We start from the raw sequence: 17,496 nt of genomic DNA on the forward strand, positions 1-17,496 counted from the left end.
TGAAGCACTGTGTGGTTCTTTTCTCCATTCTAACTTACTCTGAGCATCGTGGTACATGAATGCACCTGAACCTCTCCAAAGCATTTTGGATGAAGAGAAAATATTTCTGCTTCCTCCCCCAATCATGAAGAAAATTTTACACATATAATTTTGTATTTTATAATTTATTCACTTTCTTAAAAATGACATTGTTGTAACTTAATGGTTTATTCTTCTGTTGTTTGAATGAGATGTTGGTTAGCTGTTGACAACTTGGTATTGCATAATCCTGACTTCTTATATAGAAAGATAGAAAGATAGATAGATAGATAGATACTTTATTGATCCTGAAGGAAATTCAAGCATCCAGCGGCAGTAACTTACATTGAACATACATTAGACTTGACTTATGCATTAGAGTTAACTTATAAAAACAGTAACCATATGTAGAAATTGGCCTGAGATGAATATGAATTTAAATGTGTACAGAGGAATTAAACATTTGCATAGGAATTCAATATATACAGAGGAATTAAAAATGGGCAGGAATATTAAATATTTGGAGAAAATGTGCATAGAAAATAAATATAGAACTGTGTTAAGTTAACCCGTGCTAAAAGTCTATACAAAAACTATATAAAAACTAGAAGGTAACTAAAGAAATAAAAATGTTTTATACAACTATAAACTATATTAGAAATATAAAGTGACTGTAGAAGATTGGGAGAAATTGGGATAAAGGACCGTGTGCAATTAAATTCAATTAGGCTGTAAACAGATGAATGAAATGAATGAATGAATGAAAGTCACAATCACAGCATGTAGCAGAGGTAGTCAGACATGGCAATGACAGAGAGTCCAGGAAGTTGTGCAGAGAGATTAGTCCATTGTCTATTGTGCCTCCTGCCATCACTGAGAGCTGTACAGTCTGATGAGCAGGAGGACGTAAGAGTTGTTAAGTCTGTTTGTGGAGCAGGACTGAGACAGCAGTCTGCCACTGAACACACTCCTCTGCCTGATGGAGGTGTTGCGCAGAGGCTGCTGGTTCGTCCAGGGTCCTTCCCTCTGCCATAACAAGACATAAGAGTGATATGTTGCTGGATAAAAGACGAAAAGTTTCTAATTAAATTGGAAAACAGTCATTATAACGTGACAATAACTAATATGATGGGAGAAATCATTTGAACTGCAAGTTATTGACGAAAGAGCTGGTGTTTGCGCAATAGTGTGTGAACCTGCTGCCATGTTGGAGTGACCGGGGGCTCGTCAGGAAGTCTTTCACCTGAGGGGACATTCTGTGTTTATCAGACACAATTACAGCGATTCTGTGTCTGTCTCCCCCACTTGTCGTCAGGGACCATTCACTGGTCAGCGGCAGTTCGACGGAGGGGGCGCAGCGGGGAATCCGCCATGACTTGAACGCATCGAAAGAAACACACTCACTGCGTCATTACGCACGCGGACGTGAGCGTCTCGTCCAATCAGGTGCAGCGAGCGAGGCTCAGGGAAGAAGCAGATGATATGGCAGCTTTGAGAGCGACCAGGTGGAACTTGCTTTGTTCGCGCGACTAAACCTTTGGGGCATGAACACACCGTGACTCCGAGACGGGCGTCGGGGCAGCTGCTCGAGATGATTTACCTGATCCTCATTTCCGTGTTCTCCGGAGCAGTCGTCACGCTGATAGTTCAGTTCTTGCTGATCTACCGGAGGAGCCCGGAGCCCGCGGGCAGGACGGTGCAGTATGTGAAAGTGGTGCCTGAAAACGCACTGAGGGATTACTTTAATGCCCAACATGCCGAGGCGGGACAGCAGCAGCAGGACAACACGGCAGCCGCCGGCGCCGCCGTTCACAGGCAGCAGGAGGCCGCCTCGGCGCGGCAGCAGGAAGCGGCTGTCACCGGCAGCCCCAAACAGCCGCCGACACACAGCGAGCACGGGGACGCAAACAAACCCGAGACGTGCAATTTCCTCAACGCGATTTTTCTCTTCCTGTTCAGGGAGCTGCGCGACACCCCGGTGGTCCGACACTGGCTCACCAAAAAGATCAAGGTGGAGTTTGAGGAGCTGCTGCAGACCAAGACGGCGGGTCGCCTCCTGGAGGGGCTCAGCCTCAGAGACATCTCCCTGGGCAATTCTCTGCCCGTCTTCAAAACCGCCACCCTCATGAAGCCGGTGCATTTGAACGAGGACGGCATGCCGGAGGAGCTCAACTTCGAGGTGGACATCGAGTACAATGGCGGCTTCCACCTCGCCATCGACGTGGAGCTGGTGTTCGGGAAGTCTGCCTACCTGTTCGTGAAGATGCGGCGCGTGGTGGGCAGGCTGAGGCTGCAGTTCACGCGCATGCCCTTCTCCCACTGGTCCTTCTCCTTCCTGGAGGACCCGCTCGTGGACTTCGAGGTGAAGTCTCAGTTCGAGGGCAGACCGCTGCCTCAGCTCACCTCCATCATAGTCAACCAGCTGAAGAGGGTGATCAAAAAGAAACACACGCTTCCCAACTACAAAATCAGGTGGGTCCCTGCAAGCAAAGGCACTGCTCAGCGTGTCGGACTACAGAGAGCAGCAGCTGAAGGAAGTCACACCAACACAGACCGAGCCACTCACCAGAACAGATGCTCACGTTCACAACATGCATGTTGCACATTATCCTACACAAGAACACAGAACCACAGATAACACATGATCTATACCAACGTCTAATGCACACAATCCCACTGCTGATTTTGTGTCACCCAGCAAAACTGAGTGAATTAACAGAAACGACTTCATCCCTCCATTCATGCATTTATGATCTACTCTGTTTATCCTCTGATGGTTGCAGGGGGAGCTACAGCCAATCCCAGCTGATATTGGGTGAGAGGCAGGGTTTAGAAATAATACGTGCTCTATACCAGTCAACATCTTGTACACCAAGTTTCACAGTGCTGGATTGATGTCAAACAGCAAAGCTGAGTGCATTAAAAGAACAGACTACCATCCATCCATTCATCCTGGTCGAACTGAGAGAATAGACGATTAGACCTATGATTTGTGAAGTACTCTTCTGTAAAGACCGTGCCACTAGCTCTATCAACAATAACGTAATTATTGTTGCATTTGTCCCAACTTACAGAATGAGGGAAAGAGCTGGAGGTCATCATTTGGAAAACATTCTTCCAAAACCAAAATCTAGAAATGTTCATTATGACAATAGGCTACAAGTGCTTGAAATTGTTTTTTTTTTTAAATAACATCATTCACTTTTGTCTCACTGGTAGTTAATCAAGAGAGGGCAGCTCAAATCACGAGACCAATGATCGCCTCAAGAATCTGAACTACTGCCAAAGTTGAATATAAAAAAAAAAAGCACTAGAGATGCTGCTCTGCCTCCTAAATTATTTTCCATCCCCTCCAGGAGTTAAAGAACAGGATGTTAGAGTGGCTTCCTCAACACAAAGCTATGGATGGAATTGTCATGGGTATTGATTGGCATTTGCAGCAGCCAGTAGCGTTGCACATGCATCACACCACTGTAGCAGAGGTGACCGAAACGAGCAGCTCAACATTAACAACAACAAAGTCATGGTGAAAACCCACCTCTCTGTTGTTGAGGACTTCTCATCACAATCTTCGTCTACACTGAATTTAGCGGACAGCGTGGGTCCCTGTATGACAGTCGCTAACTAGCAGAGTTCTGAAGTCACGGGGAGGGAGCTGAAATTCCCAGAAAGAATTCTCATTGGACACGGAATGAGTAAACGTCCTGTTTTACAGGAAGAGAAAAGACTTAGGGATTTAGATGTAAGAATACTATGATATTGTTTTTGGATATGTATTTGGCAAATAACAAGAGTTTAATTAACAATTAACACATGATTGAAACTGGGAATTTGTTTGTGTCCTTTAATCGCTCCTTCATTTCTATTTGAGCTCAGTTGCGGAGCAGTTGGTTCTTATGAATGTCAGATAAACAAAAAGGCGTTTAGTTTCAGTGACAGTACATGCCAGTATTATGTGTTACTCTATCCTTCGAAATGTTTCCTCTGCATAACCCTCACATTTTTTAAATTCATAATTAGTAAATTGCACACAATGGTCTTTATCAGTAGATTCACTTGAGTTTGCTACTCTTCTGTAAAGATAATGACCTCGGTAATGGAATCGGTTAGTGATCTAACGTGATGTTTCTTGATAAAAACACTTTCACCATAAGGCTCACTCAGTAGCTCTCTGGGAGCTTTTGACTGCATCACAACAATCAGCTCATGAGTTTGCATCGTTGTTATGGAAATTGATTTTTCAATTTTTCCCAGAGCTGAACTGAGAGTATATTGTTGTTCACAGGTTTGGTCCAGTTATTGACTATTTTTATATATCTTTTTATTTTTATGTGACTTTCAACCACATCCCACGTGCAGTCATTGGCAGATGTAGTTTTCTCAGTTGTCATGGAGATAGTCTTTTTGCTTCATTGTCGTCTCCATGGCAACTAAGCAAACACCTGAAGACTGCGAGAAGCAGTTGAAAGCTCTGGTAAGAAGCCAGCAAGGTCCTTAAGTTAAAATCTGTTTGTCATTTAAAAGAAAAACTGGTAATAGTGTGTCCCATGGTCATGTTTCCTTTTTTCTGTAGCTTCACTATCTTTACAAATATGAGATGTAGAAGCTCGTCTTACACAACATACAATCAGCTAGGTTTATGGCTGGGCTGAAACAGTAAGGCCAGTCCTTTAAATTTGACTGCCACATACACAGTTTGGTTTCCACATTGATTGTTGCTCCTTTAAAAAGAACTGGCACGAAGTTTGTTTATGATGTCACTGGGAGGTGTTTACAGGCAGTATTGCATCTCAGAGCGTTTGCTTTCAGAACCCTTCAGTTGCTTTTAATTTGTCCCACCACAGACTCATAATGAACCTGAATATTTGTCTCATTGCTTCATTGTTGACCTATATGCTGCACATGGACTCACTATGGCCTTCCTAACCCAGCTGTAGCTCACTTTCGCTCTCTCGGTCTCGCTCTCGCTCACAAACATATTTACAATGGAGCCGTCTGTCATAGTCAGACTGTCCATCTGGGAACTCATGAACCGTCAAATAAACCATAAAAGGTTCCACGTCCTCGGCGGGCAGGGTGAACTGGACTAATCACTGGCCCTCTCTGTGTACCTGTCTTTCAGTGTGCACTTGAGTGTGTGTGATCATGTGATCCTAAAAACAAGCTCTTACAGTTGCCGAATTTCACTTAAGTAGCTGAGTAACCTTCCAGCCCTCCATCCATTCAAAGACAGTGCTTTCACACTTGCCTATAAAACTTCCAACCAAGTGTGTATGAACCAAAAAGCACCTTCTACGTGCAAAATGCACATAAACGTCTTTGTTGCAGATTCTGTTCACTGTTCAGTCCGCCTTTACTGTGGTGAAATGATTGTTTCAGCTCTATAATAGTGCATTTTGTGCTGGTACGTGCTGGTCGACTTGTGCCAAACAGCATTGAGTGCAAGGACTTAAAAGCTCTCAGCAGAGCCTCCTTCCAGTTTCCCTTCCAGCAATAGTCCAAATGTCATGTGAGAGGTTTTTTTTCAACAGTGGTTTCTGCCATAAAGCTGCTACTGGTGAAGCACCCAGGCAACAGTTGCTCACACTAAACACTTTAGACACACACTAAAGCTGCTTTCAGACATGCACTGGACTCCACAATTCCTCTGTATTTTCTGTAGAAGAGGTGCCTGTGTGAACGCAAATGTCTGAGTGAGACGCCCTGCAGTTTCTACAGACTTTATCTGCCTGGCCTCCTAGTAGAATGTCTGTAGAAATTCAGGAGAAATCGATGTGTGAGGGGGGTTGATGACGCTTCTGATGTGCGACAGATGCAAAAATTCAAAGAAAACCGATATCTCCTGGGGAAAATGCGGCGTCATAAAAACGTAAAAAGTCACTGACGGTGGCTGTAAGTGTTGTGCTGGAAACAATATCACGTGATCTCTGCAGCAGAGTTAATACGTCACTTCCTGTCTCTGTTTGCTGCATCCAGCTGCTCCATCTCTTGCCTGAGGAGGATTTGGTGCTGTTGTGAATATGTCAGTGCAGAAAACCTCACGTGTGTAAAAGGCAAACTCTGGGTAAACTCCGAAGCCAATGCTCCCGATTTTACCCGGTGGTCATGTCTGAAAACAGCTTAACACACAACGTGGTTCAGCCAGGAAGACATGCTGTTGCAGTTTTACAGCTGTACTGTGTTGTTTCTATATTTTCATGACTCGCCATACTGTTCTAAAATTCAGTACCTTGAAAGTGCTCTTGTATCTTTGCCTTGATAACCACCGTGTCACTGTGCCCTGCTCATTCAGGAACAGTTAACACACAGCTGACTGCCATTTTGATGGTTGGACGTTAAATTCAGTTCTATTTTTATTGTGCCAAATTACAACATACATTATCAAGGCACTTTACATAGCAAGGGCCTGTGTACTTCCTGTAACCGACTTTATAGACATCGGTATCTTTTTTTACTTAATTTATCGGTTAGAGAATAAAAACCCATACATAAAACCACTATGATTCAGAGCACAATGAATTATGAAAATGTCCAAAGGGGACAAATCAGCTGAAAGTGGGAAAGGGAATTTAGTTTGAAGAAGTGCGAGAAATGGAAAGAGAAAAAAAGGAAGTAGAAAGCGCTCATGAGAGAGAGCAAATGTAATAATAAAGAAGAGAAACATGTTTTATTAGGTTTTTATTTCACTGTCTTACCTAATTAAAATAAGGTTCAGATGGAACTAGGGAGCAGTCGGGTAGTAGAAATATAGTGGAGACAGACACAGCTGAAATTCCATTGGCCAGAGTAACATGAACTTGAGGCATCTTCCATATAAGCATGTCTTATAAAGACAGTCCTCACTCATGTCTCAGCTGTCCTCTGGTGAACAGTGGTGGCTTTCTCACAGCAGCACGCCAACAAGACCGACGTGAACCTGACTGCGGCCAGTGCTGTCGGTTGTCAGGGGGAAGACTGGCTGATTATGTCATTTCCTGTCAGTTATCACAGTGCAGTATTTCCTGCCTGCTCCCATGCAAACTGTTTCACCCCTGTCTTTGTCCAAAACGTCAAGACATGTAGGTCCTGGTTCTAACATGCAACTCAGGTGATCGGATCACACATGCGTCAGCTCTCACATGGCCTTAGAGCAGGGGTCACCAACACGGTGCCCGCGGGCACCAGGTCGCCCCCAAGGACCACATGAGTCGCCCGCAGGCCTGTTCTAAAAATAACACAACCCACCAGTGAGCTGTGTCTAAAATTTGATATGCGTTTCTAATTAAATTTTATTATTAATTTTTTATACTGTCAGATTTTTATTCTCATATTGAAGTTGACTATTGACTACAATTTGTTAAAAGGGTTTGTCAGTGTTTAAGTGTTAAATTTAAACAATTGCTGAGATTAATAGAAATAAAGTGTTGAATATTGATATTATCTGTTTCCCACCTTGTTAAGTCATTGTTGATAATTATTGTGAGAAATCATTAACGTGGTCAGTGTCTTCACATAGATGAGTATCATTTGTCATTAATAATAATATAGGCATATAAAGGTAAACTGAGCAAATGTGTTATTTCAGAAGAGTGGATCAAACTGGTAGCCCTTCGTATGACTCAGTACCCATGAAGTAGCTCTCAGTTTCAAAAAGGTCGGTGACCCCTGCCTTAGTGTGTCCTGAATGTGTCTCCAGTGACCACTGGGATTGGCTCTCACTTCCCTGTTCTAAATGCAAATACACAAGTAAATCATTTCTGTTCCCGAAGACCAAACTATGTTGTTTTCAGTCAGTCTGACTATATGACAGAGTGGTCCATTGTCTGTGTGTGTGTTTCAGAGAGAGAGAGAGAGAGCTGGGCAAGATGCTGAGAGAATCAATGCACTGGCATTGTGGTGGTGGTGGCGACCACACATTCAATGTTGTTTTTGGTTCATCAGGAAACTGGCAGGTCAGAGGAAGTCAGCTGAGTAGGTGGTCCGTCAGTATAGTATGAGTCCACACAGGCAAAAGAAGGTGGCCTCATCCGTCACAGACCACCTCTTAATGTGGTCTGAGTGACGGGATCTCAGTGTGTTTTGGGTTTGTTCACGCCTGTACTGTACTGAGCAGTCCACTTGCGATCGGCTCACTCAGGATGGATGTTAACACCAGGTCTGCGCAGAGCCTCGGCTACATTCACAGGGTGTTGGTTATGTCATGGCACGTAGGAGTCTAATATGACTGCAGATATGAATCGACTACAATTCTACAGTATTTGTTATATTTATTTTTGAAGTGTTTATATACTGGGCTCTGCCAAATTGTTGGTAATCTCAGATTCATATTGAGACGTCAGAATTGTATTGTTATTGAGTGAAAAATAGAGAAAACTACTCTGCACTTTGCTGCGTTTTAGGGTTTGAAGCTAAGAGGTCTGACTTTGAATGTTGAGCTGGTTTTAGCTTCTTCATTGATAGGATTTTATTCTTTTCTCTTTCTCATGAGATTGGAAATCAAATTAGGCATCCAGCTATAGTGATCATTTTTATTACTGATTAACCTGAATTGTTTTATCAAATAATAGATTTAACTGTTTGGTCCATGATAAAGATTAAGGAAACAGTTGAAAAGTTACTTTCCTGGTGTTTTGTCTGTTCATCACCCAGTAACTAGATATTCAGTTGACACTGATTGAATTAAGATAAAAGCATTATATCTTCACAATCAAGAAACTGTAATTTCTCAAGTAAAGTAAATTATCTCTAAAAAAAACTCATATTGTTGGACTGCTGGTCAACAAGTTAAACCATTTGAGAACAGTACTGCCACAGACTCCGTGCCTTCGAGTCGTGTGGGAGAGCACTGCAGCAAACAGAAGAACTCTGAACATGCGTGTGAATGCGTATCACCCACGATCACGCAGAGCGAGCGACTGTGATGCGATGATGTAATGAAGAGCAGCCTGAGAGAATGAAAGCTGGACTGTGGGATTTGGCACAGATGGTACTGAAAGGGGAGGGGCTGGGACCGTGGCCCACTGGAGGTAATCCAGGCATTACAGCACCGTGCAGCACCCATGGAGACTCTCAACTCCAGCTATTGGGGAATACTGTGTTCAAAGATAAAATAAAGGTCCCTGCTTTTGTTTTGTGGACATCCTGAAGTCGCAATTACAGAAGCTTAGAGAAGAGGAGGAGACGGCCAGTTTCATCGATCAAGTATGGTCGCTATTAGCTAGTAAAAAATCAGTTTAAGTGAGAAGCAGAGCAATAAAAAACTGTATAGGTGTCTGTAATCTTCTTTGGTCATCAGCTTGATTCATGGTCGAAGCTCTTTTGGGTTTATATGCATATTCGACGTTATGATTAAAAGCAACATCTGGTCAATGTACTGACTGCTTGTGGAGATTTACATCATATCACATCATTTTCAGATGGAGCTGCCATGGAGATGGATCAGTTAATATGTAGGTTTAATAGCTGATAATATGTTGGAACGAGTTGGCTGTCATACTCTGAAAGAATAGTGTTGCATTTGATTTAACTGCAAAGACTAGCGATACAGACATCAGTTTAGATCAGCCCTCATGTGTAAGTAGCTTAAGGAATTTATGAGGTCAACATTCTTCATCATAATCCAATTGTGACTTTAAAATCTCCTGTTTTTCTGCTTCCAAGACGCTTTGAGGGTCCTTCAGTACTTTGTGCAAACCCATAGTCGGATCACAGAAACCTCTGAATGACGGAGTGAACGGAGTCGTCCAAATAAGAAATCACTTTACAGATCTACAGATTAGAGAAGTGTTTGAAATGATTTTGTTAGATCTGCCTCCAGGTATTAAAGTAAAGTTTTGTTTACTACCCTCAGCAAAGAAGTCATTGTTACCTCACTCACCCATTTTTCCATCTTTATAACAGCACTGGACTTCTGGATGCTAAATGAATAGATTTTCGATCACAGAAGAATATCAATAAAAGCAGTAGCTGTGTTAACTAAATACTGATTTGAACGAGTAAAGCATTTTCATATTCAACTCGTCATGTTTTCAAAGTGTTGATTATTGCCATGTTACGCTAATGTAGATAGGACACGCATCCAGTAACTGTTGACACATGTTCAGAACTTGTAAAGCCCCTCATTGTTTTTATTTTATTGGGGACATTATTCATTAAAGTCTTGACAAATATATTTTAATCAATCAAATTTTATTTGTATAGCCCATATTCACAAATCACAATTTGTCACATAGGGCTTTAACAAGGTGTGACATACTTTGTCCTGAACCCTCAACAACAAGAGTAAGGAACAAACTACCAAAAAACTGAAGTGCAATAGATGCTGCATGTAACTGAGAACATCAGCAGTATGACAATATTTACAACATTGATTAGAATGAAACAGTTTTTAACATGGAATTAAATGAATTGAGGAGTTATTATCAGTAAAGTCAATATAGAGTATGTGAGTAGGCATATTGTTTATCAAGCAGTCTTGTTGAAAAAAATAGTCAGAGGATATTTGAAAAAGATATTTGTAAAAGAGTTGATGAGAGTTGGTGTATATGACGCACAAGTGTGGTTTATATACGCTCAGCTCCTCTTCAGGCCAACTGTCAACATGTGGCTAAAGTCAATGTCCGCATGCCTATTCAAATAGAGAGACTGGAGTGGAAAGATAGTTTGTTTGACTTGGCCCTGATCTCCTGATCACTGTGGGTCAGTCAAAGCACTTGAAATCTAAAAGACTATTCAAAGTGTAAGTCGAGTTCTTCAATGTTCTTTTAATTTTTGTTTCTTTGCAAGCCACATGCCGACTGTACAAGATTAAATACTGAAATGTGTAATAGTTACTAATAATAAGGTGCCTTTCACAGCACTCAAGGTCACCTTAAAAGGCAGAGTTCAAAACAGAACAAAAAACTATGTATCAAAACGTTCAATAAAATGAACAGCGAATAAAACAGCATGTAGGTCGGCTAAGTGGAAAACAGCGTGACTGAATATGCCAGTTTACAAAGATGGGTTTTGAGATAGGATTTAAAAAGGGAGAGAGAGTCAATGTTAGGGACGTCAGGTGGAGGGAGCTCCAGAGGCAGGGAGCAGAGCAGCTGAAGGCACTAGATTAGATCCCATGGTTCTCAAGCTTGCGGGTGGTACAGCGAGGTGATGGAAGAAGAAGACCTGAGGGTGCGGGAGGGTGTGAGGGAGTTCAGAAAGGTATAGAGGAGCTTGATTATGGACGGCCTTAAAGGTGAGGAGCAGAATCTTAAAAACAATTTGACCAGGAGCTGATGACGCTGCTGTAGGACAGGAGAGATGTGATTAATGGAGGGGGTTCTGGAAATGATGCGAGAGGCACAATTGAAGATATTCATACACACACGGTACTGCAAACTGTTTTAAAATGTGTGAAAGGAGTATAATTAACTGGGCTTGACATGAACAATCACACATAAACGGCGTCCAGCTGTTTGTTGTGTAGTTTGTCTGTAGATTTCTGTTGTTCCTCTTTAACCTCTTTCCTCCTGTCATTTCCTGTCAGAAGGGATAGATGATAGCACTACTGCAAACAGTTGTCCATTTTGAGAGAGGGAGCCCAGTTCCTTTTTTAGCTCAGCCTCCTCTCAGTTTGTACCTCAGACAGGAGGAGACACAAGCATTGATCTGCAGTTTAGCTGTTGTCTTGTTGGGTGAAATAGTCATGTTGCAAGTGTCCCCCAAAAAATAGGCATTAGTACATTTGTTAGCAAATTAATTTCTTAATATATCAATAAATAGACTACGTTTCAAAGTAAGGGATTGTTATGATAATGGGCTATAAAAAGAGGAATTATACAAATAATTTACAAATTAAATATTAACCCGTCAAGAAGTTCCAATTTAAAAGAATTTACAAAAGCAACATAAAACTATGAAAAAGTACTTCATTTAATTTAAAAATACCAATAATAATGTATCAATAATTAAGTAAACGCTTTATGAGGAGATCAATAGTGCAGCAATAAAGACTCCTTAATCAACCCCAAACCAAATCACAATCTTTTTACGAAAATGTACCCCAGCAATATTGACTTCTGATTGTTGGATTGGTGCTGATGGTAAAAGATTAGTCAGATAGTGTAAAATGACGTAATGTCGAATGGTGACCGGAACATTGAGCCAATGAATACAAGGGTACAATATGTGATTTTGGAACATTGATAGATCAGGGTAAAATGCTAGCAGGTTACTTTTGGACCAAGACCCACCAGTGGTGCGCTTAATATGTCTCACTGTGTCAAAAATAATAGTCCACCTGTATATGTTGGTAAAGATAAACTACCGGTACTTAGTCACATGTGGTATATTTTAATTTATCTGACGTACTCCAGCTGATTTGTCATTGGTTGATGATTATTGATGATCCATTTCAGTCTCTGAGCCAATCATATGGTTTTAGAGACTGATAAGCTGCTTTTCAGACATTAAAGTGATTAGCTTAAAATATTAATGTGATGTTCATAGCTGAATGATCCATTTGGAGATGCTGACTGCTGTTAGCCAGCTAATAACCCTACTTTGGATCCATGCAGTAAATCAGTTGTGAACTGGGCTACCCAGCAAGCTGCTAACACAGCTCAATGCTGGTGTCTTATAATGAGTGTATGTAACGGACACCATGCTAGCTGAGAGAATTTAATGTTACCGAGTTCCATTTTGCAGTTTGGATAGTTTACCACATTAATTTATTAGCTGCAGCTCATAAAGTGTGACAGAAACATCTGTCATGTCTGCTGACAGATGTTGAAAGGCTTAAACCGAAGAGGCCGATAATGTGACCCTTCTTATGTTAAACTGCTCTTAGGAAAATAACACCACGAGTATATTAAAGTTAAAGCGGATGAATATTTGTACATAAACAGTGGACGGCAACAAATCCTGTGCATGAATCAGGCGAGAGGTGGAGCAGCCGGGTGCAGCAGACAGAGGCAGGAAGTGACGCATTAACTCTGCTGCATACGTCACAGGATTTTGTTTACAACACACGGACACAGCGGTCAGCTCTTATGACCCTCCTGACATCTTTGTCGGTGTCATCTATGTGATTTGTTTCCTTTTTTTTTTTGATGCTACAGTCAAGCTTTTCTCTTACTGTCACATTTCTACCATCGTATGATACGTAAAATATATAAACACTGATGAATTGAATTAAGGCTGGGCCATTAATTGAATTTCAATTAGGATTATTGCTTCTAACTATTATGAAAACAAGTAATAGACATATAAAGATTATTATTCTGCATTTCATTTTGCAATAAGGCTCTTGTTGGGTCTTCCCCCGGCCACACTGCCTGCGTGAGCAGCTCTTGACTGCGATGCGGTTCTGCTGTGTGAGGTTTCTGGTATTATGACCGTATTTCCTCGATTTAAAGTTGGACTGTGTACTCAAATAAATGCCAGGACTCTCCAGCGGCCCGCTGCTTCAGGATTGCAGCAGACACACATTTCATGTCTGGTATCCTTGTACCATGCTCTATCACCCTTATTATTGTCCTCCCTCCTCACTCCCCCGTTGACCTGCGCTCATTTCAAATGTTAACATTAAACACCATCACTAATCAGAAGTTATCAGGGCACATACAGTCCTTGGAGTTTACTTGTGTTTTTTTGATTCACCCTAGAGTTTATGAGAGACATATTTAAACACATTGAAAAAGATGCCAACATTTTACGCACACACACTTCTCCTGCCACACACAACATGAGACATAACGTGACGCGCACAGCCAGGACATCAGGATTCAAGTAACTGGAATGATCTGGATTCATGATCCGACCTCATCGATTGATAACTAAATAACTGTGATCATCAGTTTGTGTGAAGCTCAACAGGGACGAGCAGACACACACACATACACACTCCTGCAGACAGGAGAGACGTTTTCCCTGCAGATTATGAGGTTTTCTATGAAGATCAGTGAGTGATTAGAAAAGAGCTGAGGAGCAGAGTCGTTCATTTATCGTTATCGAGGTAAAAGTTGGATTATTGATTTGAATTCATATCGCCCAGCCCCAGTAGACACTCTCATCTGTTAACATGGGCGCCAAAATAGTTTATTTATCTTTAAAGTTCACTAAATGTGTGATCATCCATCAAAGTCATTGAGTAATAATTATGATGACAATATTGACCAAAATAATAGTGATTATGATTTTTGCCGAGCACTGACCTCTAGGTGACCCTGTACAAGTAGCTCTTCTTCTTCAGTCAGGATTTAGGTCCAACATGTCCGACTGAATAACTCCCACATGTCATTGTGCAGCGTACGTTAGTAGAACAGAGATGAAGCAGAGGTTTGTGTGTTTGATGAGCAGAGTTCACATGATGCCACTAAACAGGACAAATCTCAGTTCATTTATCAGACTTTTTGTTACCAAAATCTTTAAAATTGCTTTCAGTATTCAGTGGATTTGTGGGTTATAGAAACGGGGGAAACAGCATGATTATGAGCTGAGACTGACTCGCGATTGGTCAAGCGTGTGTATCGTTCAGACCTTGTCAACCCAGTTCCACCCTCTCATTGTCATCGCCACAGGAGAGCAGCTTTTTTTTAAATCTAGGATAATTTGGCTTCAGTTCTGGATAGAAGGAGGAATAAGTGAAGTTTCATGCATCTATATTTACAGTCTGTGGTACTAAGAGCTGTCCGATGGATCACTGTGGACGTAAATATCGGGTTTGAACAGCGCCTCGGAATCACAGCTAATCACAAAATGCTGTTTACCAGCTGTTGTTGTCAGGGGCCAAAGGGGCTGTGATCTGACTGGAGGCCTGCCCGCTCTGCTGCAGCCAAATGTTGTTATATTAAAGAAGTTTCACTTTCATTTGTGGCATCCTGGCAGCCTTAGTAATGAATTGGGTAAAGGGCCGAGAGGCTGGACTTTAAAGTTCTCTGACTTGCTATGCGTCTTCACTGCCAACACCCAACAAGGAATTTACCCCTTTTCCAGTGCACTTGATCAGTGTGAGTTCAACACATGCTTGTTAGTTGATACATTAATAGTGGAGTATTTTATTCAATCATCCAATCATCATTATCTAATTTCCACATCATGGCTGTGCTATGATAATAATAATTACAGACCCTCTTTATCAGATCAGAAAATAAGAATTCAAAAGGATTGCTGTGACAAATACACTCCCCTGCCATAGATGAAACTGATGGAGTTCAACTCTAAGGCCTCTAATGCTTATGCTTGACCTTGCATAGCTGTTGTATTGCTGTGATAAGCCATTTCCAATTTGCAGAGCTTAGGCCTCTGTCTAAAACACACACACACACTTCAGAGGTTTTTGTCGCTGCAGCTTGCTTTGAGCAGTCAGCCATCTTTGTGACGTGTCGCTGTAATCGATGATGTCAGTTCGGTGGATGCGTCGCCCCAGCCCTGACCGCATGTCATGTAATGTTTCTTTTTTTTTAACAATTTGAGACAACCGCTCATCCGAAGAACTTCACCATCGACACTGCTCCTCCTGACTTCTGATTCCTGAAGTTGATCATGTGAGCGGCTGTCAGGAAGATCGAAGGACAGAATGAAAGAAAGAGACAGCTTCCAGGCATGAAGGCATGAATCAGCAGTCTGAGCTCACACACTTTCATAAACCCACAGGCCTGTCCTAATCTCCAGTCCCCTTTACTATAGGGGACCAATTTATGATGTCTTCCCCTGGATTTTGTTGGTTAACTAATTAACATTGTGTTATTAATCCTTCACATTTTATTTCTGAAGGGATATTGATAATATACAGTTTGTTGTCATCAATATCTTTCTGAGCTTGTTTATCAAAGTCATCATTAGAAGAATAAGTATTGTTTGTCAGGTTATGCACGTGAAGGATACCCCCTAAACAAAACTTCAACACTGTTCATGCCAAAGTTTTCATGACATAATTGTGAAAATTGACCATTCATAAAAACCTGACTGTCACTTGGAACTGTATGTAGGTGACAGTTTCCCCAGTAAAGTGTGAGACTTGTCTGAACATAGTCCACTATTTAGAGCAGTTGGAGCCCCAGGCTAATAACACCAGGAGCCCAAAATAGAAAAGGATGGGTGTGTGCTATCATGCTTTAACATTACAATGATTGTTTTTATAAAGAGTCAGTGCTGCAGTTCTCAAGGAGCCACTTTTTCACCAAGCACCACACCCAAGAGAAGTCGTGGCCCTGACTGCCTCTGACTACTTCAGGTTACATTCTTCACCATGTGTTGGCTCATTCCTTTTAAAGCTGGTGGACAGGTTCTCATCTGACTAACTCTTGTTTTGTTGTCAACATTTGTCTTTAAAGGTCCAGTGTGTAATATTTAGGTCAAAGGGATCTTTGGCAGAAATTGAATGTAAAATAATCCTAGTGATGTTTTCAATAGTGGGTTTCAGCTAAATTCTTTACCGTAAAATGGATCCTTTACATTTAAATACTTTATATTTACATCAGGAGCAGGTCGTCTCTACAGAGGCCACCATGTTCAAAACTGGACAAACCAAACACTTTTTAAGTTTTTATGACGACTGAAGTCTAAATGTTCTCTCTCATGTTTGGAAGGGGAGGGTGAGGTGAGGGGTAATCACCTGCAATGTGCAACTTCACCACTAGATATCACTAAATTGTACACACTGAACCTATAAGTATTTCTGTCATGTTTGTTAGGTTTGGAACAGTCAGTGGATTTACGTCAGCAAAGTTTCTCAATTAAAAGTGAGTTTGGATGTTTCCTGTGTCTTTCTCCAGATACAAGCCCTTCTTCCCGTTCCAAGTGCAGCCTTCGCTGGGTTCGGCCTGTGATTTGGACCTGTCGGTGCAGGAGAGCAAGCTGGGAGAAGGCAGACTCAAAGTCACCCTCATTGAATGTAGCAGGTGAAACACTTTAAATTCTGAATTAATAATACGATGATGATTATTGTCAAGCAAGGTATTTGTGTTTGACTATGACATCAGATTGTCTCTTCAAATTATTTACTTTTGGATCAGTCAAAGATCAAGGTCAAAAAACACATGTTCCCAAAAACACAAGTGTCAAAGATTTGTCTGCAAGTAATGACATAATCTAAAGTTTACACTGATCAGAAAATGATTCCCCATTAAATTATGCCAGCCTCTCGCCTAGCTGATTGGCTAAACTAAACTAAACAATATGGATAATGGAAGCTATATGATCCCATATGATAAGTGAAGTCGTCGTTTTTATAAAAATCTAAATCATTTGCCATCATATGGTATAAATGATGTCATCATTATGAAATGGCCTTATTACAGATTACTGTGTGCAGGCTATGCATCACCCCTCTAGTGTTTTCCAGGGAAATTATGTCTCTGAGCTTCAATATGCATGTAATGCTAGCTTTAGGGAACCAGACTTATAAAGTGTATATGTCATGAATGACTCCACACCTTCTTAACCATGAAGTCGTGTCCTAGTCAACAGGCACAAGTTGTTGATATTTTTCTGATCAAAATTTGGGCATTTAATGAGCAA

General features: G+C 41.4%; 1 protein-coding gene across 1 annotated transcript in view; it reads left to right on the plus strand.

Moving 5' to 3' along the window:
- Nucleotides 1-311: 311 nt before the first annotated feature.
- pdzd8 (PDZ domain containing 8) overlaps nt 312-17,496 on the plus strand; it is a 43,404-nt gene continuing 26,219 nt past the window's right edge. Inside the window, exons 1-2 of the mRNA XM_020094701.2 lie at nt 312-2,490; nt 16,752-16,877. Of these exons, the coding sequence (XP_019950260.2) occupies nt 1,610-2,490; nt 16,752-16,877 (1,007 nt within the window). The 5' untranslated portion in view covers nt 312-1,609. The remainder of the gene's footprint in view (nt 2,491-16,751; nt 16,878-17,496) is intronic.

The sequence above is a fragment of the Paralichthys olivaceus genome, chromosome 14 (genome assembly GCF_024713975.1).
Source record: "Paralichthys olivaceus isolate ysfri-2021 chromosome 14, ASM2471397v2, whole genome shotgun sequence".
NCBI classification, from domain to species: Eukaryota; Metazoa; Chordata; class Actinopteri; order Pleuronectiformes; family Paralichthyidae; genus Paralichthys; species Paralichthys olivaceus.